The 25,452-nt window shown below is 38.4% G+C and overlaps 1 protein-coding gene across 1 annotated transcript in view; it reads right to left on the bottom strand.

Annotated features, from left to right (window-relative positions):
- Nucleotides 1-25,452, bottom strand: part of STK32C (serine/threonine kinase 32C) — a 237,067-nt gene that overhangs the window by 12,261 nt on the left and 199,354 nt on the right. Inside the window, exons 3-8 of the mRNA XM_058188833.1 lie at nt 22,164-22,315; nt 17,616-17,789; nt 16,251-16,288; nt 8,598-8,687; nt 2,469-2,572; nt 426-542 (exon numbers count right to left, since the gene is read on the bottom strand). Coding sequence (XP_058044816.1) covers nt 426-542; nt 2,469-2,572; nt 8,598-8,687; nt 16,251-16,288; nt 17,616-17,789; nt 22,164-22,315 — 675 coding nt within the window. The remainder of the gene's footprint in view (nt 1-425; nt 543-2,468; nt 2,573-8,597; nt 8,688-16,250; nt 16,289-17,615; nt 17,790-22,163; nt 22,316-25,452) is intronic.

The raw sequence follows: 25,452 nt of genomic DNA, 5'->3' as shown, positions 1-25,452 counted from the left end.
CCCAGCAATCTGGGTCCTCATTTTACAGAACTCGGCATGATGGAAGGCTGAGTCAACCTTGAGCCAGTTAGGATCGAACTGCTGGCAGTTGGTAGAGTTAACCTGCAATACTGCATTCTAACGACTGAGCCACCATGGCAGTGACGCATATATGGAGCTGGAAAGCATTTGAAGGACAGGAGACAGTATTTCTGGTGCAAAACACATTCCCCACACACCCGCTACTTCGGTGCTTAGAACTGCAGGGATGTTTCCCTGACACTGTTCTAGGAACAATGAAGTAATGTGCTGAAGGCAACTGTTGCTACACAGACATATGCAGCATGTTGGCAAGTCAGAGGGAGCACATATTTTCGGATCAAAGCCCATATTTGCGCAGTGATAATGAATCATTGCAATCCTTACCAAAGAAACAATGATTTTACCTTTCTTAATAATGCCACCATGTCTTTTGACCAAGCTGTTGTATACTGAACGCTCACAGTGCTGAACAGCTGAACTAATGATTCCACGGGACTATTGGAATGGATGTCGTAAGGCCTCTGAGGGGGAAAAAGAGATGAATAAATGGAAATACATGAGAACTCCACATTTATTTATCACATCATCAAGCATTTAATTAATGCAGTTATTTAGACTGCTGTATCCTTACGATTTATACTGATATTGATTGTTTCCTGATTGCTTAATTGTAGCCTATGACAGTGATGGCGAACCTTTTAGAGACCGAGTGCCCAAACTGCAACCCAAAACTCACTTATTTATCGCAAAGTGCCCCAACACAGCAATTTAACCTGAATAATGAGGTTTTACCACCTAAAATAATGATAAACAAGGCAGAGTTCAGCTAATTGTTCTAAGAAAAACGTGATAAATGCACTTTTGTGCCCCTTCATTTTTTTTCTTTTTTTTTGGAAATATTTTGAAGACTTGTAATATCATTTCTCTCTTTCCCTCCCCCTCCTCCCCCCGCAGGAGAAATGCAATCGGCTGGAGCAATGGTGCGCGTGCCCATAGAGAGGGCTCTGAGTGCCACCTCTGGGACACGTGCCATAGGTTCGCCACCACTGGCCTATGACTATCATTAAGTGTTGTATCATTAAGTGTTAAATTTGTACCCTATGACTATCATGAAGTGTTGTAAGTGTTGTACCTTGATGAAGGTATCTTTTCTTTTATGTACACTGAGAGCATATGCACCAAGACAAATTCCTTGTGTGTCCAATCACACTTGGCCAATAAAAAATTATATTCTATCCTATCCTATCCTATCCTATCCTATCCTATCCTATCCTATCCTATCCTATCCTATCCTATCCTATAACTACTCTATTACTATCATCATGATGCTTTGGTCACGTTGCATTTCAACTATTATAAAGTATATGGGGATGCCTTGAGACTCTTTGGAAGCTGCAGCTGGTTCTGAATGCTGTGGGACAGGCATTTATGGGCATGCGCACATACGTAATGGCATCTTTGTTAATCTGCACTGGTTGCCAGCAGCCTTCTGGATGTGATTCAAGATGATTATCCAAAAGACCATCTGTCTCCCATAGCTACTCTCTATCCCGGGTGGTTGGACAGAATCCGCATGGCTCGAGATTCCACTGCTTTAACAATGGCACCTGAACAGACCCACAAAGTTGTAATGTCGGTCCTGCATCCATTTGAAGTGCCTACAACCCCCACCTTAGCTTTATTTAAAGGAGTCCTTAAACCTGGCTCTTCCCCTAGGCTCTGGAATAGAGGGTGTGGCCCTTTGTGGGATGACTGGTTTGTTATACGACTCCATCCCTTTTCTCATATGCTTTGTTTTATTTTGTTTTATACCGTTTTGTCTCAAATTGTTTAATATTGTACCATGAAGGAGTTGGGCAGCAGATAAGGTGATAGATAGATAGATACACAGACAGACGGACGGACGGACAATGGATGGACAATAGAGAGACCAAGACTGAGAAACAGAAACACATAGATGCAAACTAGTTTAAGAGAGCAAATCCAAGGTGGCCATTTATGGCAGAGAGAACTTGATGTTAAGAACAGGTACTGCCTCACATAAATTGTTGGTATCTGACAAACAAGAAGTGTTTTTAATTAGAAATCTGAATAAATGAATGCTGGTAGAAAAAAATGAGTTCTGAAACCCCCTCCTAGGGATCAGCTTCAGTATAGATCAATTCAGGAATGGCACTATACATTAACTGGAATCATATGAAGCTTCCAACAGCTGAGGAACATTAAATTCAGTTCTGAATTTACATTCATCTGTAGAAAGTTGCAATTTCCTATTTAGCTGTCTTGTTTGTGTCTGTTACGTTTTATAACTGTTTTCTTCAGTAAGACTTTTTAACTTCCACTGATTTGTATGTTCATTGACTTGGAATCCATGAACCTATTTCCCACACTTCAATGAGGAAAAGCAATTTCCTAGTATTTTTAAAAATAAAAAATAGGTTAGGCACCCATCCACGCAGAAGCTCATATGCTATCACTCCCAGAGACCACCAATCGACTTCAAAGGAATACCCTGTTCCTCCATTCAGAAAGGAATGAAAGATCTCCGGAGCTGAAAAGAAAAACAAGGACATCATTTAATACCTCCACCATCGTTAGTTTCAGTAAAACTGCTGTTGCGGTTTTTGCATATTCCCATAGTTTTAAAACCAGATATTCTAACAAATTTAGTGGGGTTTAATCACAGATAAATGAGACACAAGAACTTCTAAGTTGTAACTGGGCATGCTGGCCAAAAGAGAATCACATGTTGACTTCATATGTAGGACAAAATATTTGGGAAGATAAGCCAGCTGAAAGCAGGGTAAGTGAGGTCAGACCGCAAGACTCCAGACTGGTAATAGTACTTGTATAGTTATATAAAGCGAAAATTAAGAAATCGTTGCTAATATGATTCCCCTTCCATAGCTTGCATTTTTCTAGAATTATGTGAGACTGTTTACAGCTCTAAAAGGTGGATGGACCATATGCCTAATCTTGGAGATGAAATCTATAGCTGCCTTCTGCTATAAACAGCCAATATCAATGAAGGACCAAGAAGCAAAAGGGTTCAATTAACAAAATATAAAATTAAAGCATTCTTAAGCCTAATTAATCTCTTAAAGAGAAGGAAAGATAAATAGATTTAAATTAGATGATTATTTTATGCCTAGGGCAAAGTAAAGGGTAAGAGGATTACTATAAACTAAATATTATTTTTTTAATATAAACAATGCTGCGCTTCAATGTTTAGCTGGCCTAGACCAGGGTTTACCAACTTTTCAGACCTCAGGGACCACTAAATCCATAATTTTAAATCCTGTGGACCACTAATATGCATTTTTTAAAAAGATAAGTAGCATTTCGTGCAATATAAAAAAAATGCAAATAATTTTCTGCGGACCACCAACATTTTCTCATGGACCACCAGTAGTCCATGGACCATCAGTTGGTGACCACTGGCCTAGACATTGGTATTTGAACTTACATCTTTTTAACATTTATATTTTATTGTGTTTTACTAATCTAGGTGAAATGTTAATATATATTGCTAGCCCATGTATGATATGCCATATGCTAGGACTGAGTGGACAAATACAATTTTGGATCTAAGTTAGGAAAAGGTGACATTTTCAAGGATAGGGCACAACGAGTACCAAAACTAAATAATTTTTTTCCTATAAGAAATAATGGAGAAAGTCACAAGGCAGCTGACACCGACAAGTTCTAGCTTCAGTGTTGAGTACCAAACAAACAATGAGTACTTGGACAAAATGTTCTCATCAAAATGTGTTGAGTACCAAATTCGATGAGTTTCAAACCAGTTGAGTACCAAAGTACCGCTGTATTAGGAGATGTGTATGGAGGGAAGAGGTTACTATTAAAGATGCTTCCACATAGTGGGCTCATAGTATTATGAAGGGAAATGAAAGTCTGTCCATTGTTAAGATTTAATGTAAAGGAGTCTGTGTAGAAGAAAAACAACAGAAACAGTAGAGGATTACAAACAAAAGATGAGGTTTCACAACAAAAGCCTTCTCTGGTTGTGCCTCTAAAGTAATTAATATCATTTTAATTAATTTGTTGCAGGAACAGGATGTTTTTATTTCTTTCCATCTCATAGTGAATTTTAAATCACTTGTATTGTGACAGACAGGGACGCAGTGGTTCAGTGGCTAAGATGCTGAGCTTGTTAATCGAAAGTGTTCTGTCCTCCCTCACCTCCGTCCGAATGATGGCTTAATTAGCTGGCACTATCAGCTCTGGCAAGAGAATAGCCAACGTCTGCCAAGAGCCTTCTGTCGTGTCCCACTCCTCCGCTGACGGCCGGGTCGGGGAAGTCCGTATCAAGCGTGCCTCTGCAGCTCTGCCAAAGTCCTATAAGAGTTCTCAAGGCAGGCAGGAGACCAGGAAGTGACTTCAGCAATCCAAGTTAGACTTTGCCTGACTCAGAGAATGCCAGAAGGCAGATCCTTTATATAGGCCATGGGGTGTGGCTCCATGACTCAGCACTTATCCAGGCCTGCCCCTCCCTTCCTTTTGGTGACATCGCCTCTCCATTCTCCAGAAGCGTGGGTCTATCCATTGCATCGTTTCAATAGTAGAAAGTTTGGATAAAGCTTTTAGGATTATGGGAAGAGACCACAGAGTCAGGTAAAGTATTCCAAGCACTGATGATTCTGTTACAGAAGTCATATTTTCTGCAATCTAGATTAAAGCAGTTGACATTAAGTTTAAATCTATTAGTTGCTCTAGTATTATTGCAATTAAAGCTGAAGTAGTCTTTAACCGGAAGGACATTACAATAGATGATTCTGTGAGTTAAGCTTAGGTCTTGTCGAAGGCGACGGAGTTCCAAGTTTTCTAAGCCTAGGATTTCAAGTCTGGTGGGATAAGGTATTTTGTTGTTTTCAGAGGAATGGAGAACTCTTCTTGTAAAATATTTCTGGACACGTTCAATTGTATTGATGTCAGAGATGTGGTGAGGGTTCCAAACAGGCGAGCTGTATTCTAGAATTGGTCTAGCAAATGTTTTATATGCTCTGGTTAGTAGTGTGGTGTTTTTGGAAAAGAAACTACGCAAGATTAGGTTTACAACTCTTAGAGCTTTTTTTGCTATGTAGTTGCAGTGAGCTTTGGCACTTAGATCATTTGACATGAAAACTCCAAGGTCTTTAACGGGATGGGTGTCATCTGTAAGGTAATGTCCATCTAGTATGTACTTAGTTTTTGGGTTCTTTTTTCCTATATGTAAGACTCAGCATTTGCTGGTTGAAATTTGGAGCTGCCAATTTTTAGACCAAGCGGTTAGATGATCAAGGTCGTTTTGAATGATAGAAGTATTGTCTGTGATGTTAAATAGTTTGACATCATCAGCAAAGAGAACACAATTACTTGAGATATGGTCACAAAGATCATTAATGTATAGTATAAAGAGTGTTGGTCCAAGAACGCTGCCTTGAGGAACGCCACTCTTGACAGGAACAGGATTTGATAGAGCATTGCCAATTTTGACCACTTGTTGTCTGTTAGACAGAAAAGCAGATATCCATTTGTGGAGGGGTCCTGAGATGCTGCTGTGAGAGCGGGCAAGACACAACACCGTAGGATTTTAGTTTTAGAAGAATTTTGTCATGTACCACTGAGTCAAAAGCTTTACAGAAATCTATGTAAATTGCATCTATTGTTTTGCCTTGATCAAGATTTGTAGTCCATATGTTTTTGCAGTGCAGAAGTTGTAAATTACAGGATAATTTTTTTCTGAAACCAAATTGTTTATTAGAGAGTGGGTTATTTGTTTCTAGGTGGAGGGTGATGGATTGGTTGATGATAGATTCCATGACTTTGCAGGTGACACAGCAAAGGGAGATCGGTCTGTAGTTTTCAACTAAGCTGGGGTCTCCTTTTTTGAAGATAGGGATGACTGTGGCTAGTGACCAAAGTTTGGGAAGAGAACTGGTAGTGAAAGCTTTTTCAAAGATAATACTTAGGGGTTCGGCTATATTAATGGAAAGTTTTTTTAAGAAGTATGTACACAGTCCATCGGGTCCAATAGATAGCGATGGTTTTAAGTTGTGAAGAGCTTTTCCAACGTTGTCTTCTGTGAAATCTATATGAGTTAAATCATCATAATCATTGCTGGTACATTTGTGGAAAGTTGGATATGTGTTATCGGAGTTAACAAAAACTGAGCCAAAGAAAATGTTGAAGAGGTTTGCTTTAACTGTTTCGTCATTGCATTCTTTGTTGTTAGAATCTTTTAGTGGTGGGATGGATCTAGAGTCTTTAAGTTTATTGTTAACAAAATTATAAAAGGCACGATTGGAATTTGTGTGCAGAAGATTCTCTTCTTGCTTGGTGTGGTAATTTGTGCATTCAGTTTTTATTTGGTTGCATATGTTTCTGTAGCGGTTTTTGAAATTTGTAACATAGCCTTTTTTGTTTCTTTTTCAGAGGGATTTTTTTTTTGATTGAAGCTTTTTTATTGATATGGGTAGTTTGTTTTTCTTGATCATGGTAGTCATTTGTGGTACATATAGTTTAATGACTCTATTGATTTCAAGTAGGAAGACTCTATAGTGGTCTTCAGCGGTTATGCAGGTTGCAAACAAATTTTGCCAGTCCAGAAATGAAAGATCGTTGTTTATAAGGTCGTAATTGGCTTTTTTGAAGTTGTAGTTGGGAATACTGTTGTTATGATGATTTAAGTATGGACGTATATTGAGATGAAAATCAATCATGCAGTGGTCACTGTTGGAAAAAGGTTCTTTAATTTGTAGTCCGTAAATTGAGTTTGAATTGTTGCAGAAGATGAGATCAAGGCAGTTGTTGAGTCTTGTATTGTTAGTTACAAGTTGTTCAAGACCTAGGTTTGTAACAGCATTGTATAGTGTAGTATGGATTGGGTCAGTTGAACATTCATTAGTTGTCCAGTTAATGAGAGGTAGATTTAGGTCACCCAGGAAGATGAGAGGATATGGGCAAGAGGTAGCCCATGTTAGCATTGAGGTTAGCATATTTGCATGGGTAATGTCATAGTAAGCATAGTAAGCTCTGTAGCATAGTAAGAATCGAAGAGTAGTGTCAAGTGATAGGTCGCATACAATAGTTTCAGGAAGAGAGAGTTTATGTGCTACTTTGATATTTTTTAGATTCAGTGACTTTTTGTAAAAGATAGCCACTCCACCACCTCTTCAGTTTTCACGATCTGATCGATAGACTTGATATTCTTTGTTTGAGATAATGGAGTCAGGAAGGGATGAGTTCAGCCATGTTTCACAAACAAAAATGATATCAGATGTGCCACTGTTTAACAAGAGGATAAGTTCAGGTAATTTGTTGACTATGCTTCTTGCATTTATCAATTTGCATTTGAGATCTGAAGTGATTGGTGTTGAAGAGGCAAGGGGCGTGCATACCTAGTTTTGGATGTTAGTAGGTTGGGGGTTGTGTACAACAGATGGTTGCATAGATGGTTGAATGGTAGTTTGGTTGTTTGGATGGATGGTTGTTTGGGTGGCTGGTTGGGTGGATTGTTGGGTTTCATCTCCAGCTGTTGGTAATCTCAGCTCGTGGCTGGCTTCAGGCACACATGCTATTGGAGGGAGGTTTGTTTGTTCGGCCTGTCCGGGCATGGTGCCAGGGCTGGGGGCTGGAGGCATGCCAGGACATTCTTCCGAACTATCAGTGTCTGGCAGGAGATAAGAGGGGCCCGGCTGCGGCAGGGGGAGCAAGCGAGACACAACACCTTCGTTATCTTCCACGACGCTGGTGAGTCACCCAGAAACAAACTTCAGCTCTTAGTCAATCACTGGATTTGCCTGTTACAAAGAGACACAGCAGCTCTCGCTGCCTTTTATATCTTGTGGGTTGTGGCTCCATGACTCAGCACTTCCTAGGCCTGCCCCACCCTTGCTTCTGTTGTTCCCTCCTCTCCTGCCTACGAAACCTAGGGTTCAACCAAGCCTGATTGCCGTCAGCTGGGTCTGCAGGCGTAGCCTGGGGGGGGGGGAAGAGTCAGGGGACGGAGGCCTCGTTATCTCTTCCACCTGGCCTGCTTCTGGCTTCTGGAGCTGAGCCAGAGAAGCCAGTGCTTCAGAGGTAAGTCCTGATGGCCCTTTCCCTCACTGTCCAAGTCACTTTCTGGCAGGAGGGTCAGCTTGGGGGGCGCAGACACAACAGAAAGGTCGGCAGTTCAGCAGTTCAAATCCCTAGTGCCATGTAATGGGGTGAGCTCCTATTACTTGTCCCAGCTTCTGCCAACCTAGCAATTTGAAAGCACATAAAAAATGCAGGTAGAAAAATAAGACCTCCTTTGGTGGGAAGGTAACAGCACTCAGTGCAACTCTGATGTTTAGTCATGCTGGCCACATGACCACGGAGACATCTTCAGATGTCTCAGTGGAGATGAGAACCGCCCCCTAGAGCCAGGAACGACTAGCACGTATGTGCGAGGGGAACCTTTACTTTTATTGTAACAGTCATGGTTTTCCAAGGAAAATCCTAATACTATTATATACCTGAAGACTATGATCCATCAGCCCATTATTATAGGCAGGCAAACCACATCATTAAGCAACAGAAATGTGTTCACTTACCCATGTAAGGCTTAGTTCCAGCTAGAGCAGTTGCTCTTTCACCATCTCTGATGATTGTTGCGATATTAAAATCGGTTAGGTGGGCGTGGCCTTAAATAGAACACAAAACATGACATTTAGGTAGAAACACCTTGTAGTACTCATTTATTCTGACAAATATGACCTAAGATAATATTTACAATTAAGATAATAAGATAGTAAGGGTTCTTATGAATTGACATAAAAATTAAATCTATCCTAATCAATGTGAACCATAGGGCATCCAAACCATTAAGAGAACTGTTAATGGTATTAAAGGTAGATATAAAGGAAGTTGTGTATTATTATCTTTTAAATATAAAACAATATAAATATGTCTTATTTGATAAAAATTTTGAAATATTGTAGTCTTTTTTTACTGTATTGCTTTTAAAAATTATGATAGAAAAATAAAAAATTCATAAAGATAAAATACATGCATCGACAAAGAAAAGAGGGGAAAACACATTAAAATGTTTTTTTAAAGCAAACAAAGACAACAAACAAAAATGAAGTTATAATATATCAATTCAGTTGTAAATAGTTACAATTCTATACACAGTTATCTAACACAATTATTCAAATACATATATTTCTAATACATTTATACAACTGGTTTAACTACATCAACTATATATTTGACTATATATTTGAACTTCTGTATTTTGTATAAATGAGTCCCGTATTTCAATATATTTGTTCATTCATAATCTAATGTCTATAGGTAATCACATAGGTGACAAGTGCAATCAGGATGTCAATCCACTGAATGAAATATCATATTCTAAACCATAGATGGTTTTTTTTAGAAAGCACCCAATGAAATTTTTACATTTTGGTTAAATGATCTGAGGCTTCACTGTACAGTCAGGAAAATTAATATATTTATTTATTTATTTATTTAGTCATAACAATATATGTAGGTATCATACAAAAAGATTATATAAAATATAAACACATATATGGGTAAATATACGGAGGTGTAAGCATACATGTATATAGGAAGAAGAAAAGAAAAACAATAGGACAGAAACGGTAGGCACGTTTTGTGCGCTTATGCACGCCCCTTATGGTCCTCTTAGGAATGGGGTGAGGTCAACAGTAGACAGTTTTTGGTTGAAGATTTTAGGATTATGAGAAGAGACCACAGAGTCAGGTAAAGTATTCCAAGCACTGATGATTCTGTTACAGAAGTCATATTTTCTGCAATCTAGATTAAAGCGGTTGACATTAAGTTTAAATCTATTAGTTGCTCTAGTATTATTGCAATTGAAGCTGAAGTAGTCTTTAACAGGAAGGACATTACAATAGATGATTCTATGAGTTAAACTCAGGTCTTGTCGAAGGCGACGGAGTTCCAAGTTTTCTAAGCCTAGGATTTCAAGTCTGGTGGGATAGGGTATTTTGTTGTATTCAGAGGAGTGGAGAACTCTTCTTGTAAAATATTTCTGGACACGTTCAGTTGTACTGATGTCAGAGATGTGGTGAGGGTTCCAAACAGGCAAGCTGTATTCTAGAATTGGTCTAGCAAATGTTTTATATGCTCTGGTTAGTAGTGTGGTGTTTTTGATATATCAATTAAATATCAATTAAAAAGAACTATTTATCTCTCGCTTTATGGAGAAGCCACTTGCAACTTCAGTTAAGAGTTCTATATTACTTATGGACATCATTTTCAGAATAATCATAATAATATAATTTTGTTATAATGAGCTAACATCTCAGTTTAGTTTTTAATTACTTACACTTTTTAAAAAAATGATCTTGTAGGTCAGCAAGCTCTTTCACACATTATCATATTTTCCTTTGTGATTTTGAAAGGGCAAAGTAGCAATGGCTTACCTGTTACTCAGAACAGGAAAAAAAATGTTGCATGATAGGAAAAATCAGAACTCATTTGAAACTCTTTCTGATCGATGGACTAATGGCTGGGCTGTGACACTTTAAATATAACTTGGATTACACATGAATACATAAAAGCTGTTCCAGCCAACTAACATTTCGCTTTCCTGTTGTGTGAAAAGCTATTTGATAAGCTTTTTAAAGGATTCATTGGGGAATATGCTATTGTCAGAGTTGGAACAAAACAGAATGCATCAGGAGATGCATAAAGGAATCTTCTGGCAATTGACTGCAAAACCATTAAAATTCCACCTTGTGGATATTGCAATGCACTCTATGTGGAGCTGCCCTTGAAAAGTATCCAGAAGGTTTAATTGGTTCAAAATGCGGTAGCCCTCATAGTTTTGTGCAAGCCTAGATTTGTCCAAGTGTCACCTCTCTTGCAGAAGGTGGATTGGTTGCTAATTTGCTCCAGCAGGTTCTGATAGGTTTTGGAGAACCAGTAGCGAAAAATTTGAGCAGTTCAGAGAACTGGCAAATAATACCTCTGGCTGGCCCCAGAGTGGGGTGGGAATGAAGATTTTGCAATATCCTTCCCACAAGAGTGGGGAGGGAATGGGGATTTTGCAGAATCCTTCCCCTGGAGTGGGATGGGAGTGGAGATTTTGCAGTATCCTTCCCCTGCCATGCCCACCAAGTCACATCCACAGAACTGGTAGTAAAAAAAATTGGATTTCACCACTGTTTACAGCCCTCTCTAAGCAGTTTACAAAGTCAGCATATTGCCCCCATTTTACCTGGGTCCCGGTTTTACCGAACTTGGAAGGATGGAAGGCTGAGTCAACCTTGAACTGGTCAGAATCGAAATCCTGGCAGTGAGCAAGCCTGCAATACTATATTCTAACTATTGCACCACCATGACTCATGGTAGTCCATCTAGTGGGACCAAGAAAAAGGCCCTTCTCTGTAGTTGCTCCCTCCCTGTGGAACATCATCGCTGAGAGACTGCCTCCCACTTTTACAAGGCCTGAAGACATGGTCTACCAACAGACCTGGGTACCCCAGAATGATGTGGAGTCCATCATGTGGATAGGTTATTGGTTTTTATACTTGGGTTTTATCCTTGTAAGCTGCCCTGAGTCACCAAGAGTGAGTTCTTAATAATAAATAAATAAGTAAATATTTTCCATTCAAAAGCTTCCTCTGACATGAAATGGGCCTCTCAGTTGAGTTATAAAGGAGGTGTTACATTACAGAGAAAATGAAGAATGAAAATGAAGATCAACACTGATATAAATACACATAACATGGATACCAATCCTTCAAATATCAATATAGAACTGCAGGACCAACCTACAGCACAGGAGTATGAATTAGAGCTACAAGATCTAGACTGACATCATAGGAATGACCACTAGATGGCAGCCAGAATCAAAGGTTTCTGTACCTCAGAGCTGCCTTCTAATGGTTGCCTGGATTTTGGCAGCTTAGCTGTGAGGCAGTTGAACCTTCTCCAATTGCCCAGTCATATTGTATAACACATGAATGAAGAGTGCTGCGTCAAAGGCAGTGGTGAAATCCAATTTTTTTTACTACCGGTTCTGTGGGCATGACTTGGTGGGCATGGTGTGGCTTGGTGGGCGTGGCAGAGAAGGATACTTCAAAATCTCCATTCCCATCTCACGCCTGGGGGAAGGATACTGCAAAATCTCCATTCCCACCCCACCCTGGGGCCAGTCAGAGGTGGTATTTGACGGTTCTCCGAACTACTCAAAATTTCCGCTACCGGTTCTCCAGAACCTGTCAGAACCTGCTGCATTTCACCCCTGGTCTGAGGTAGGGAGAGGTCTGCTTTGGTTTGGCTGTAATCTGCACTCCAGGACAGAATAGCAATGTATTTATGTATTTTTAAAGTTTTTTTTTTTTTTTAAAAACAACCCCCCCCCACACACACACAGAGAGATCAACTCTGATTTAAATATATGACCTTACTAGGGGAAGTCGTTTTCAAACTATACTATTCTAGAGGTGATTGATATCAGCTTGTGTGTATTAAGAACCACATCTCACTTATACTACAATTAGGTATGCTACATCATCTCTCCTAAGCTGCCTGAAGCAGATCAGCCACTACTAATGCTTTCATGCCAAGATAAAAATGCTAGTCTGAAATCAATCTCTGTCTCTTCCTTTTATTCCTCCAGCGTGTGGACTTCTAGCATTTGGGATTCATGAGTCAAGGCTTGATGAAACAGAGATTAACTCATGATGTCCTTTGCCTGGGTTTATTTCTATATACACTGTCGGTATGGCTGGTTAAAGATTCAGGGGCTGCTTTGCAAGACAGCCTTGGTAGGTCTAGTTTCTCAGTACTTCTTGTTTGTTCATCTCTTCCTTTAGGGACGTGTTACCATTGCCAATCAAAGGGAAAACAGCAGATACGAGGAAACAACAGTTCCTTCCTTTTACACCTTTACTTTGCTGCTTGCTTTCTGCTTTTTACCTCGCAGTAGAAAGGCATACACCTCAACAGGCGTCTGAAACTGCTAGATCTTGAGCTATACCCTTGGCAGAATGCCACCCAAGTACTTGCAGGCACATTGGAGTCATGACATCTAGACACCTGGCCTGGCTTGCAGCAAAGAGCAGTTATTTTGCTAAGGAAGTAAATAAATATGCAATTCCAAGCCTCTACCCGAATAGTCAAATCCAGAGGAAGGAAAGGAAGAACATGGTTTGTGAGGCTGCACCTTTCAACTTTCCATAACTAGTTTTCAATGATTATGTTGGGAAGACGGATGATACCCAGGCAATTCCACCGAGGGAAGAAACATATTTCTATTGCTCGAAGTAAAATGAGGAAACCACGACTCCTGTGCATTTCATCTTTGCATCACTGGAAGTACCATACCACCAGCCAGAAAATGAGTCATTGTCAATGCTAATCCAACAGCAAGTCTCACCAAAAAATTTTCTCTAGTCTGGTTTGGAGAATGCCAGTATCAGAGCTGCGCTATTTTCACTCTAGAGCAGGGGTGTCAAATTCAATTTCATTGAGGGCTGCATCAGGGTTGTGTTTGACCTTGGAGGGATGGGGGCATGGCCAGGGTGGGCATGGCAACACTCAGCCTCCTGCAGCACTCTGACACCCAAAACGGGGCACGGGAGTTAATCACAAAATGTGGGCTTTGCTTTGTGATATCCAGATCCAGCAAGCAACGGGTGTGACCTGCACAGAAAATACACTTTGGTTTGGTTATGAAGAAATAGCCCCAAAGTCAGATGTAGACTAAATGTAGACTGACTTTTAACTACACACCTTCCCAGCAAACAGCAAATTTTGAAGCTCCAGGTAAAGAGGATTCATTTTAGGATGAGTAACCACAATTTGCATGTTGGAGGTTCCTAAAGGCATGCTGGGAAACTCTGTATTTTAAAGAACATTTGAGGGAGGGGTGCATAAGAGCACAAGCGTGCCTACCATTCCTGTCCTATTGTTTCCTTTTGTTATATCCAATTAATATAGTTATTACATACTCATACTTATATATATGCTTATATATTGTATAGCTATTTCATGCTTATGCTTATATATACTGTGTGACAAAATAAATAAATAAAATATAAATAAATAAATAAATAAATAAAATAGAATAGCCTTTCTCTGCCTGAAGCTGTAGAGACCCGGCACCAATCAAAACACTTTTTGTGAAGCAACTGATCAACACTGACAGGGTAAACTACTAGTATATGAAAATAAGAGCAAACTTCACTCCCTTGTAATACTGATCATGTTACTTGGTAATGAAACATGTGCAAGAAAACCATAAAGTTCAGAGAGCACCAAGAACCCCACAGTTCAACCCCGAACTTCAAATATTCTCTTCTATCGATAAACACTTTTTGGTTATTCAGAGCCTGCCTTATATGAGATGGCTCCCAGTGGATTTCATTCTAAATTTTGATATGATTTCTGTAAATAAGGAAGGTAGAACTATAATGGCTGAGTCTTTGTTGATTATTTATTTATTTTATTTATTTATTTAATCAAATTTTTATACCTCCCTTCTCCCGAAGGACTCGGGGCGGTTTACAGCCAGATAAAAAGAACAACAGAATAAATACAGAATAAAATCATATCTAAAAAACTTATTCAATTTGGCCCGAATTAAAATATCTTTAAAACAATAAAACCCACTAAAATTAAAACCAAATAAAATCTAAAATCCTATGCCAGTCCTGCACGGATGAATAAATATGTCTTCAGCTCGCGGCGAAAGGTTCGAAGGTCCGGAAGTTGGCGAAGTCCTGGGGGAAGTTCATTCCAGAGGGTGGGAGCCCCCACAGAGAAGGCCCTTCCTCTGGGGGCTGCCAACCGACATTGTTTGGCGGACGGCACCCTAAGGAGTCCCTCTCTGTGAGAGCGCACGGGTCAGTGAGAAGTAATCGGTAGCAGAAGGCGGTCCCGTAAGTAACCCGGTCCTAAGCCATGGAGCGCTTTAAAGGTAGTAACCAGCACCTTGAAGTGCACCTGGAAGACCACAGGTAGCCAGTGCAGCCTGTGCAGGAGTGGTGTCACATGGGAGCCACGAGTGGCTCCCTCTATCACCCGCGCAGCTGCATTCTGAACCAACTGGAGCCTCCGGGTGCTCTTCAAGGGGAGCCCCATGTAGAGAGCATTGCAGTAATCCAAGCGAGAGGTAACAAGAGCATGAGTGACCATGCATAGGGCATCCCCGTCCCGGATATGTTCCTTCATACATAAAAAAAAACAATCAAAGCTAAAGGATAAACAAATGAAAAACAGATTTGAAAAAAAGAAAAGGCTCAGGAAAGAAACAGAGTGAAAGTGTAAGAAAAAAAGGAAAGAAGGAAAACCGAAAAAGAATGACTTCCAACTTTCTTCGGTACTGATATAAGTAAAAAATATATCAAACTCTTACTATAAGATTAACATTTGTCATTAGATGGTTGATTTCAGCTGTTACTGGGGATAGGGAAAAATCATTTTTGAGCAAAGACTTAGGAAGATAGAGAGAAGCCTCATTGGTTTAATGATCTGCATTCTGGTTGCTAGACTTCGTAAATCATAACAGTGTGTGTGCGTGTGAGAGAGAGAGAGAGAGAAAGAGAGAGAGTAGAGTGAATGATAATGTGTGAATGGGTGTATGTAGTAGAGTATATACATATGATTGTATGAGAATTGTGCGAAAGAAAATAGATGAGAGAAAGAGGGAGGGAGGGGGAGGGAGGGAAGGAGAGAGGGAGGGAGGGAGGGAGAGAGAGAGAGAGATGATTTAAGGCTTGTAATTGTTTTTGCATAAAGTTGTTCTAGCCAGAATTGAAATTACAGTAGCTACTAATAATGTCTCTTTTCCACCGGTTATTTCTTCATTTGTTTTGTTCAACGTATTAGCTGCCTCCACCATCAAAGCAAATCTTCATTATATACAAGTTATTAAAGCAATAAAACAAGAACACAACACGGTAATCAAAACAAAAATGTAATATATATTACTATTATCAGGGAAGAAAACACCATAAATACTAAGGAATAATATCCTAATATAAATTCAGGGGTCACAAATGGCTGTGCCCCAGGGCTTGCTGAGAAAGCCATGAGCCAATCAACTCATTTCAAATTCTGTAAGCTTGTCACTGCTGCAGAAATTGGACCCTAATATTACAATAAATAAATGCACATGATAAAAAAGTGCAAAAAAAATAAATAAATCCCACATTCCATTCAGGCACCAAGAGAGCAGAAATAAAAACCATGCGATTTTTCCTTACCTTGTTCATCAAGGAGAATGTTATCCGGTTTCACATCTCTGAAAAGCAAAATAAATATATGTATATATAAAACTTAATCTTGACAGAAAAAAAGGCAACTAGTCCTGATATTTTTTTCCATATCAAGCAAATTGCCCTAGGAAGCCATTAAACATACTGAGTTTTTGTTATTGTTTCCAAGATTGTAAAAACATTACTGGTATCTATTATCAGCTACACAAAAACAGAGTCGTGAAATATCCATGATCTTTGCAAAGAAATTTCATTTGAATGTAGTGTATAGAAATTATCTCGGTAAACAAAGGCATGTCAGGGTTTGAAAACAATTCCTGCCAGTTGGAGTTGTTTTATGATGAAGATCCTTCCATCTTCAAACTGTATTAAATAAGCAGCTGCCATGGATCTCTAGATAAGAGTCAAATTGGACTGCACTGCCAGAATAGGGGAGTGTAATTTTTCCATTTGCATCTCCCTGAGAATGCATTTTTCCACATGAGGATCTATTCTATTGTAATTAAAATAAGGGATTAAAGTTCAGGAACATCTAGTTCCAAACTTCATTCAGTATGAAATTCACTGGATGATTCTGAGCCAGTAACTCACTGGCTGATATAAGCATTTAGGAAAGGAGTGAAAACATGTATATGGTAGGTAAAGAGGAAATTACTCTTCCAGAGTGCCATGGTTCTAATCTCAGTCCATAATCTCTGTGCCTCCTATTAAGGAGGAGAAGAAAGAAGAGGCCACTAATGACCTGGGAATGAGATGTCATTAATTTGATGTTCCCTAACCTGGTGTCCTCTAGTTGTGTTGGGACTTCAGTTCCTAGGATTTCCAGAAAAATTGTTATTCCAGAAAAATTGGCTGAAAATTGAGAAACCCATCTAAAAGGCACCATATTGGTAAAGGCTGGATAGGCTGTTTCTGTACTGAAACAATCTTGACTCATGGTAAAAGAGTTTTTCCAGACTTTTGACAAATAAAAAACAACAACAAAGATTTTGATAAGCAGCCACTAGTCTCAATTATAATCCTAGGGAAAGAAATCAATTACACAGAAGTGCATCAAAGATTGAGATGGCCTGATCATGAAGTTACCCGCTTGTTCAAAATTCTATGTCACTAGAATATAGATTAAGATTAGAGGATTAGAGAATTAGATTTTGATTATTTCCTACAATGAACAGTCCTTCCATTTCATGGTAGAACTAGAGATTAAGTATTTACTGAAGAAAATTTACTCCAACTATAAAATCAATTTCAGAGTTAAAATTCCATAGAGTTGTTCCCAATGGGCTAGAATGAGATGCATTCATAGAATTAGACCTGATCCTCACAGCTGTCAACAACAGATTGTAAAATCACCTGTGTATAATACGCTGACTGCGCAAATAGTCCAAAGCTGATGCCATTTCACAGATATATAGTTTAACTGTTTCTTCTGTAAACTGCACATTCTGTTGAAGATGATAACGTAAGTCACCACCCAAGAGTAGATCCACCACCATGAACATGTCTTCTTCATCTTGGAAGGAGTACCTATAGAAAAATGAGGGAACAGGGAATTCCATTATATTTGCACAGACAATATTACTATGCCTTATGATAGTTTTCCATGCTACATAATGACCTGGAAATGAGACATCCTATAGTAGTATTATATTACCTAATCCGGTGACCTCTGGATACATTGGGACTTCAGTTCTTAGAATTTCCACAAGAATTGACTGGAATGTGCTTGAATAATAACAATGCTTTTACATATCTAAATATATATCCTTCAACTCCTTTCATTTGTCCCAGTTCTTTTGAACCACCAATATTTATATATTTGGGGTGTCATTTTGCTTTAATGCTTATTACTGTTAGCTGTCCTCTATTCTGTATCTAGTAGGGAGCAGCTGTCATAGTTAATTTTAACTTGTTCATGTAATCCTGCTTCTATATCTGGCTGGATCACATGGCTTCTATAATATGATCATTACACACTAATTTTTTCCAGGCATAATCAATAACGTACTGGAATACCAAGCAGTCTATCTCATTTCATTATCAAAGGATAACCAGTGCAATCAGTGTGAATGACTCACTGGCAAGATTTTATTAGTCTGAGCTGCCTGGAATCTTTTTCATACAGAAATTCTGGGATGTCGTTAGCTGGACATTTTTGCTCTATCTGCCAAAGCTGAGTGAAAAAAAAATTGAAAGGGGTGATCAAATAGGTCAGAGAATTATTTTCTTCTAAGAATATCTAGATGATAGAATTGGCTTAGAAACATGAGTTAGAAACATCCAGTTCTCTTTATCACCCCCAATAAATAGAGTGTATACTTTACCTGGATCTTTGTAAAAAGCACATAACATGGTTATTTCTTTACATTTCTACATTCCCCAATGAAGTTTCTAGGAGAAGCATTCATAAGAATTTAGATGAGAGTGTAAGATCTCAGGGATGAAAATACTGAAAACTTACCAAAAATATTTATAAGATTTAGTGCATTTTTTAAATTATTATTATTATTATTATTTTGTTAAATGCCATTACATAAGATGACTCAGTAGTGCCTATTTCTTGGGGGGGGAAAGCCAAGATCTGAATTATCCATTCAGAAAGCTTCAGTAAGAATCGGTATTTACATTTCAAAGTATTGTAGATAAAAACAAGACAAGACAATCAAAAGGATAAAAAGGCTTGAGCAATTCCCCTGTGAGACACATTGCTGTTCAGGGCTTTTTCAGCTTAAGAGTAAAGAGGGGACCAAAAAAGATACACATTATTAGTATAGATAGATATCCATGAGTGGCTGCATAGAAATTATTCCTTCACATAATACCAAAACCTGGGGAGGGGGGGGGAGGAGAAGAAAATCTTCACATATCACAGTTAACTTCCAGAATTTATTATTACATAAAGAACAAACAGGCAGCAAGTTTTCAAAATAGTCAAAATAGGGAATGCCTTATCTAACCCTGCACCTGTTAATAGTAGTGTCCCCCAAGACAGTGTTTTAGGACCCACACTCTTTATATTTTATATAAATAACCTTTGCGATCATATTATAAGCAACTGCGTTCTTTTTGTGGATGATGTAAAACTATTCAACACCACTGACAATGCTGTTACTCTACAAAAAGACCTTGACTATGTGTCAGAATGGTCAAACACTTGGCAACTCCCAATCTCAACCAACAAATGCTCTGTCTTACACATTGGCAAAAAAAAAATCAGAACACAAAATACAAGTTGGACGGATACAACCTAACAGACGACCCTCACTCTGTCAAAGACCTTGGAGTACTCATCTCAAATGATCTAAGTGCCAGAGCTTAACAGCATTGCTAAAAAGCGTTAAGAGTTGTTAACCTAATCTTGTGTAGCTTCTTCTCCGGTAATATTGAACTGCAAACTAGGGCATACAAAACTTTTGCCAGACCAATTCTTGAATACAGTTCATCTGTCTGGAACCCACATTGCACATCGGACATTAATACAACTGAATAAGTCCAGAGATATTTCACAAGAAGAGTCCTCCACTCTGCTCGCAACAAAATACCTTATGCCACCAGACTCGAAATTTTGGGCTTAGACAACTTAGAACTTTGATGTCTTCGGTCTAAACATAGTACATAAAATCATCTGCTACAATGTCCTACCAGCCAATGAATACTTCAGCTTCAACCAAAACAATTACAAGAGCACAAAATAGATACAAACTCATGGTAAACCGATCCAAACTAGACTGCAGAAAATACAACTTCAGTAACAGAGTTGTCAATGCCTGGAATGCACTACCTGACTCTGTGGTTTCTTCCCTAAATCCACAAAACTTTAACCTTAGACTGTCTACTGTAGACTTCACCCCATTCCTAAGAGGTATGTAAGGGATGTGCATAAGTGCACCTGCGCACCTACCATTCCTGTCCTAATGTTTTATTTGTATCCTTTACATGTATTTATAATTATGTTTACACTTGTATCTGTCATAAAATACATGTTTTATGAAATAAGTAAAAATAAAATAATAATAATAAAAAAGAAGTGATAGTTCCCAATCTGAACAGTTTTGAAAGGAAGTCATACAACTGCATAAGAGATAAAGCTATCAATGTTTAGTACTTAGCATAGTTATGTCTTGTTTCCAAGACTGGATCTGTGCACATTTCAACAGCAGATTGCTGTAGAAAATGAAACAGAAGGTGATACTGGATCCATGTTACGTTTGGGGTTCCTGGTTGGACATTTAGAAAGAGAATGTTAAATTAGACCTTTAACTTTAATCCAGCATACTTTTTCCTCTTACATTCTTAAAACCACAGGAGTGTGCCTTCTATATTTATTATTATGCTAAACTTTCTCCTATGCAATCAAAGCTGGAGATATGTCCCCACCCTGCCTCCTTACTGTGACACAATAGTTAGGGTAACAAGGGACATTCTAGTTACCACCAACTGTGAAAGCTCACTTGCTGACTTTTGGTCAATCTTTTCACATATCTGTTATGGGGGGAGGGTGGTAGAGAAAAGAGTGCTATGTTTTCAGTCTTGCGACAGGGCAAATCTCACTGAAGTTTCAACTGAGTTTTTTATACACCATAAACTGGTGTTTTTCAGTAGAGATGTGACTTTTTATACTAATGGACCGAGAAGTCTATTCTCCAAATTATAACCTTGCATATCAGTTCAGGAATTTTTTTTCTGCAGCCCTATTCCTCACATGAGGGACGCGGTGGCTCAGGGGCTAGGACGTTGAGCTTGTCGATCGAAAGGTCGGCAGCTCAGTGGTTCGTATCCCTAGTGCTGCTGTGTAACGGGGTGAGCTTCCGTTACTTGTCCCAGCTTCTGCCAACCTAGCAGTTTTGAAAGCATGTAAAAATGCAAGTAGAAAAAATAGGGACCACCTTTGGTGGGAAGGTAACAGCGTTCCGTGTGCCTTTGGCATTGAGTCATGTCGGCCACATGATTACGGAGATGTCTTTGGACAGCACAAGCTCTTTGGCTTTGAAACGGAGATGAGCACCACCCCCTAGAGTCGGCAACGACTAGCACGTATTTGCGAGGGGAACCTTTACCTTTACTTTATTCCCCACATGAGCTAGTTGTTGGTTTGAAAACTATTAAGAATGACAGTAGAAAGATACTGCTAGATACTGTAACAAAATAATTCAATATAATTCCTTTTTTGAAGAATAGTAATAACTTTAAATGAAAAAGTAAATATGCCAAACCAAGAAGAATTCTCCTAAAATTATGGTAGCCAACTTTCCTGTGAAATCCTTCCCTAAATGAATAAGAGACAGATTATCTCAGAATCCCATTGTTCAATCGTATCAAATAAAAAAATCCAGATTAATGTGATCTCCACAATTAATCAAGGTAGTATACTTTTGTCTTTTCCACTATTCAATGTTTAATCTTTATTACATTTCATTACATTCTTCATTTATTCCATTTGTTCTTTTGACATTACACTATTCCAACTGGTTTCTTTTTCCTCAACAGGTTTCTCCAAACTTGTGCCTTCTTAAATCTCAGCTCTAATAATTCCTGAATCAATATGGGCAGCCAGGCAACCAGCCAGCCAAACTAATCTAATAATTATCTAATTCTATATTTGTAGCCACATATTAAGAAATTATGTTTTATCACAGGAACTCTCATCATAAGTCAACTGTTGTATAACCAGAGTCTCCATTTCTATAGATATTCTGAATACCGAATTTCTATAATGCTAAGTTTTGTTTGCTATAGATTGTGGACTTTGCCATTTTCTTTTATATATAATGGAATTTTGAAAATCAACTCTGCACTGCCCAAGACTTTTTTCTGAAAAGACTAACATGCTTTCAACTAGACGCATACATTTGGAAAATCAGTGGAATTGATACATTTTTTCAGAGAAAAAAAGAAATTCACCAAAGATTCACTAGGAAGACATGCTCAATTTCTTGCAGAATCTCTAGTTCTCTGAACACATTCCGAACTTCATCTCTTTCAATGCACTGTTGTTTATTCATGTACTTCATGGCATACATCTTTTCTGTGTCTTTCTTTTGTACAATGCACACCTAGAAGTAAGACAGCAAAAACAGTTGAATTAATATGTGTCTTTGTAGTTTTTATTTATCTTTTGTAATCAATAAACAATGGTGAGATATTGTGATGAGCTCCCCAAAAAACCATTTTATTTATGATTTTATTCTGTATTATTTTCATGTTATTTTCCGCACAAGTTCATTCAGAAAATTATGAAGGAAAAGACAAGTCTACCTTTTGATAAAAACATTTTTCTTTAAAAGTGTCAGCATCTGGTAATGTCATTTTAGCAAAATATCTAAAGACAATGCAGTCAATCAAATATTTCTTCTCTTATAATAAGTAACCAGTATGTCTGAAGGCTATGCTGGCTGAGAAGAATATGAGATTTGACAAGTCTCCTGCATGATGACATCAAATGCCATCATGCAGGAGAAAGCTTACACAGGGACTCTTATGAGATTACATAGAAGGTAGCTTGATTCTATTATAATTTTCAGCCTGTGATGTGAAGGTAGGCTTAAGACAACAGTGTTTCAGAGAACAGCTTTTCCCAGACTCCTTATATTTTAGATGTATGTCCTTCATCTTCCAAAATTTCCTGGCCAGCAGAACAATTGCTAAAAATCCTGGAACCCAAAAACCACAAACATGGAGAAAGCCAAGGCTGGCATTATATTCTTTCACTTTAAATTCATGAATTTACTTGTTTATTGGTTGTGTAATTGATTTGCCTCCTCAATCCTAGGAGTATTCTAGGCAGCATGCAGATAATGAAAGTTTAACAATTATGTAACTGTAATCATCATCATCACCATCATCACAGTGGAGTATGATGACTCCCATTTTAGCAATGTCCCAATGCTCAAGAAGGCGAATACTGACTGTCACATTTAGACTTTTCAATGTTATAAGGGCAGAACATGAAACAATCATTTTCCATGCCAAAAGTAATGTCCGAATTATACTTAGAAGAATATAATTTAGTGACAGCAATGAAATAATTCAGTGCTAGCAACTGTGAAACTATGAATAATCAAAGTGAGGGTACATCTGCAAGAAAGAGCCAACAATTTCAGGAAAGATGGTATCAAACACTGTGATTGGGGAATTGCTCTTCTACCAATATACTGAATCCCACTGAGTTTCTGGGCTCAACTCAAAATCCGATCTGCCCTTTAATCCTTAATAATTTGGGACTGGAATATACTAAAGAGCTTCTTCTCTGTACATACACTTGTCTATATTACAATTCCTCAAACAGCGACATTTATTTGGGTATCCCTGCTGATGAGCTACAAGGAAAGTTATTTTTTTCTTGGTGATGGCACTTCATTGTGGGGTGCCATCCTCAACACAGTTTACTTCTCCATTTTATGTATGTAGTTGATCTATCAAGAAAATTATTGTGCTACTGATTTTTGAAAGTTTAAGATATAAAGTGGTACTATGTGGATGCCTTTATGACTGTATTGGTATATTTATCTGATAATGTTGGGAACTGGATAGCTGTTGGCAACAAATGTCATATCTTGCTTTGCGGTGTAATTTAATGAGCACCACTGGGATGTATGCCATGAGCCCTCCACTAAGTCCTCCCCAAAAGAAATTTCCAGGAAGATCTTCAGCACAAGAACTATTTTTAGCTAATTTTATGGAGATCTCTCTGAGATAAGAGAAATGTGAAAGGGAAATGTGATTCAGAATTACATGGGAAGCAATTTGAAATTTGCAGAATAACAATATAACAATATAACAATAGAGTTGGAAGGGACCTTGGAGGCCTTCTAGTCCAACCCCCTGCCCAGGCAGGAAACCCTACACCATCTCAGTCAGATGGTTATCCAACATTTTCTTAAAAATTTCCAGTGTTGGAGCATTCACAACTTCTGCAGGCAAGTCGTTCCACTTATTAACTGTTCTAACTGTCAGGAAATTTCTCCTTAGTTCTAAGTTGCTTCTTTTTTTGATCAGTTTCCACCCATTGCTTCTTGTTCTACCTTCAGGTGCTTTGGAAAACAGCCCGAATCCCTCTTCTTTGTGGCAACCCCTGAGATATTGGAACACTGCTATCATGTCTCCCCTAGTCCTTCTTTTCATGAGCGTGGTTATTATCAATACCCACGCTCATAAGCGTGGGTATTATCAATATTTCATTCCATCTACATTGTATACGGCCTTTTAGGGTCTTCCCTGGATAATTTAGAAAATGCCCTTTAAGACGAGTTCTCATATCATTCAGGACTAACACCTTACTTGCAATAGTTATTGTAAGTATTTACATGCTATTCAAAAGTTCACTGTGCATGACCCAACAGTTTGCTCATAGTCACTCCCCAACAATAACCTCTGAATCTATAAGCTTTACATAGCAGTCCGAAAAATTACTACATAGAAGTTACTTGTATGGAAGTATGGAAAAAAATAATATAGCATACTTCGTGCTGCATCTGATTGTTTCCTTTGATTAAATTATGTCATAAAGATCTGGAACCAAGTTTACTCAAGCAAGATAGAAGATCTCTCCCATCTATAATCACATTTATGGGACTTCTGGAAAATTTTATATCAGTCTGAGGTTTTGTTTTCATAACCAAAACAAATAACATCATTAGTCTCCTCCTTATTTCAGTTACTTTTATTAAAGAAATAGCAATAGCACTTAGACTTATATACCACTTCACAATGCTTTTCAGCCTTCTCTAAGTGGTTTACAGAGTCAGCATATTGCCCCCAACAATCTGGGTCCTCATTTTACCGACCTTGGAAGGATGGAAGGCTGAGTAAACCTTGAGCCTGATGAGATTTGAACTGCTGAACTGCAACTAGCAGTCAGCTGAAGTAGCCTGCAGTGCTGCACTCTAACCATTGCATGACCTTGGCTCTTATTCCTTCTTATAAAGAAGGAATAAGCCCTTAAGGCAGTTAAAAATCATGCTGATTTTTTAAAAAAAAGATAACTGTATATCAAGCTGGTTCCATAGGGCTTCCTGCTGACAGAGTTTTAAATGAGTGCAGTCCTAAAGTTGTATTCTGTGAACTCTGATTCAGAAAATGAGTGTTCAGAAGGGAATTCAACCACTATCATAAGTGTGTAGGATACAACAACTCAAGCACACATTTTAACATTGAGTAAAGATTTCAAGATTAATTTTTATAGATCTGCTAG

This window comes from Ahaetulla prasina, chromosome 6 (genome assembly GCF_028640845.1).
Source record: "Ahaetulla prasina isolate Xishuangbanna chromosome 6, ASM2864084v1, whole genome shotgun sequence".
NCBI classification, from domain to species: Eukaryota; Metazoa; Chordata; class Lepidosauria; order Squamata; family Colubridae; genus Ahaetulla; species Ahaetulla prasina.
Note: the sequence above shows the minus strand (reverse complement) of the source record. Positions and strands in the feature narration are given on the sequence as shown.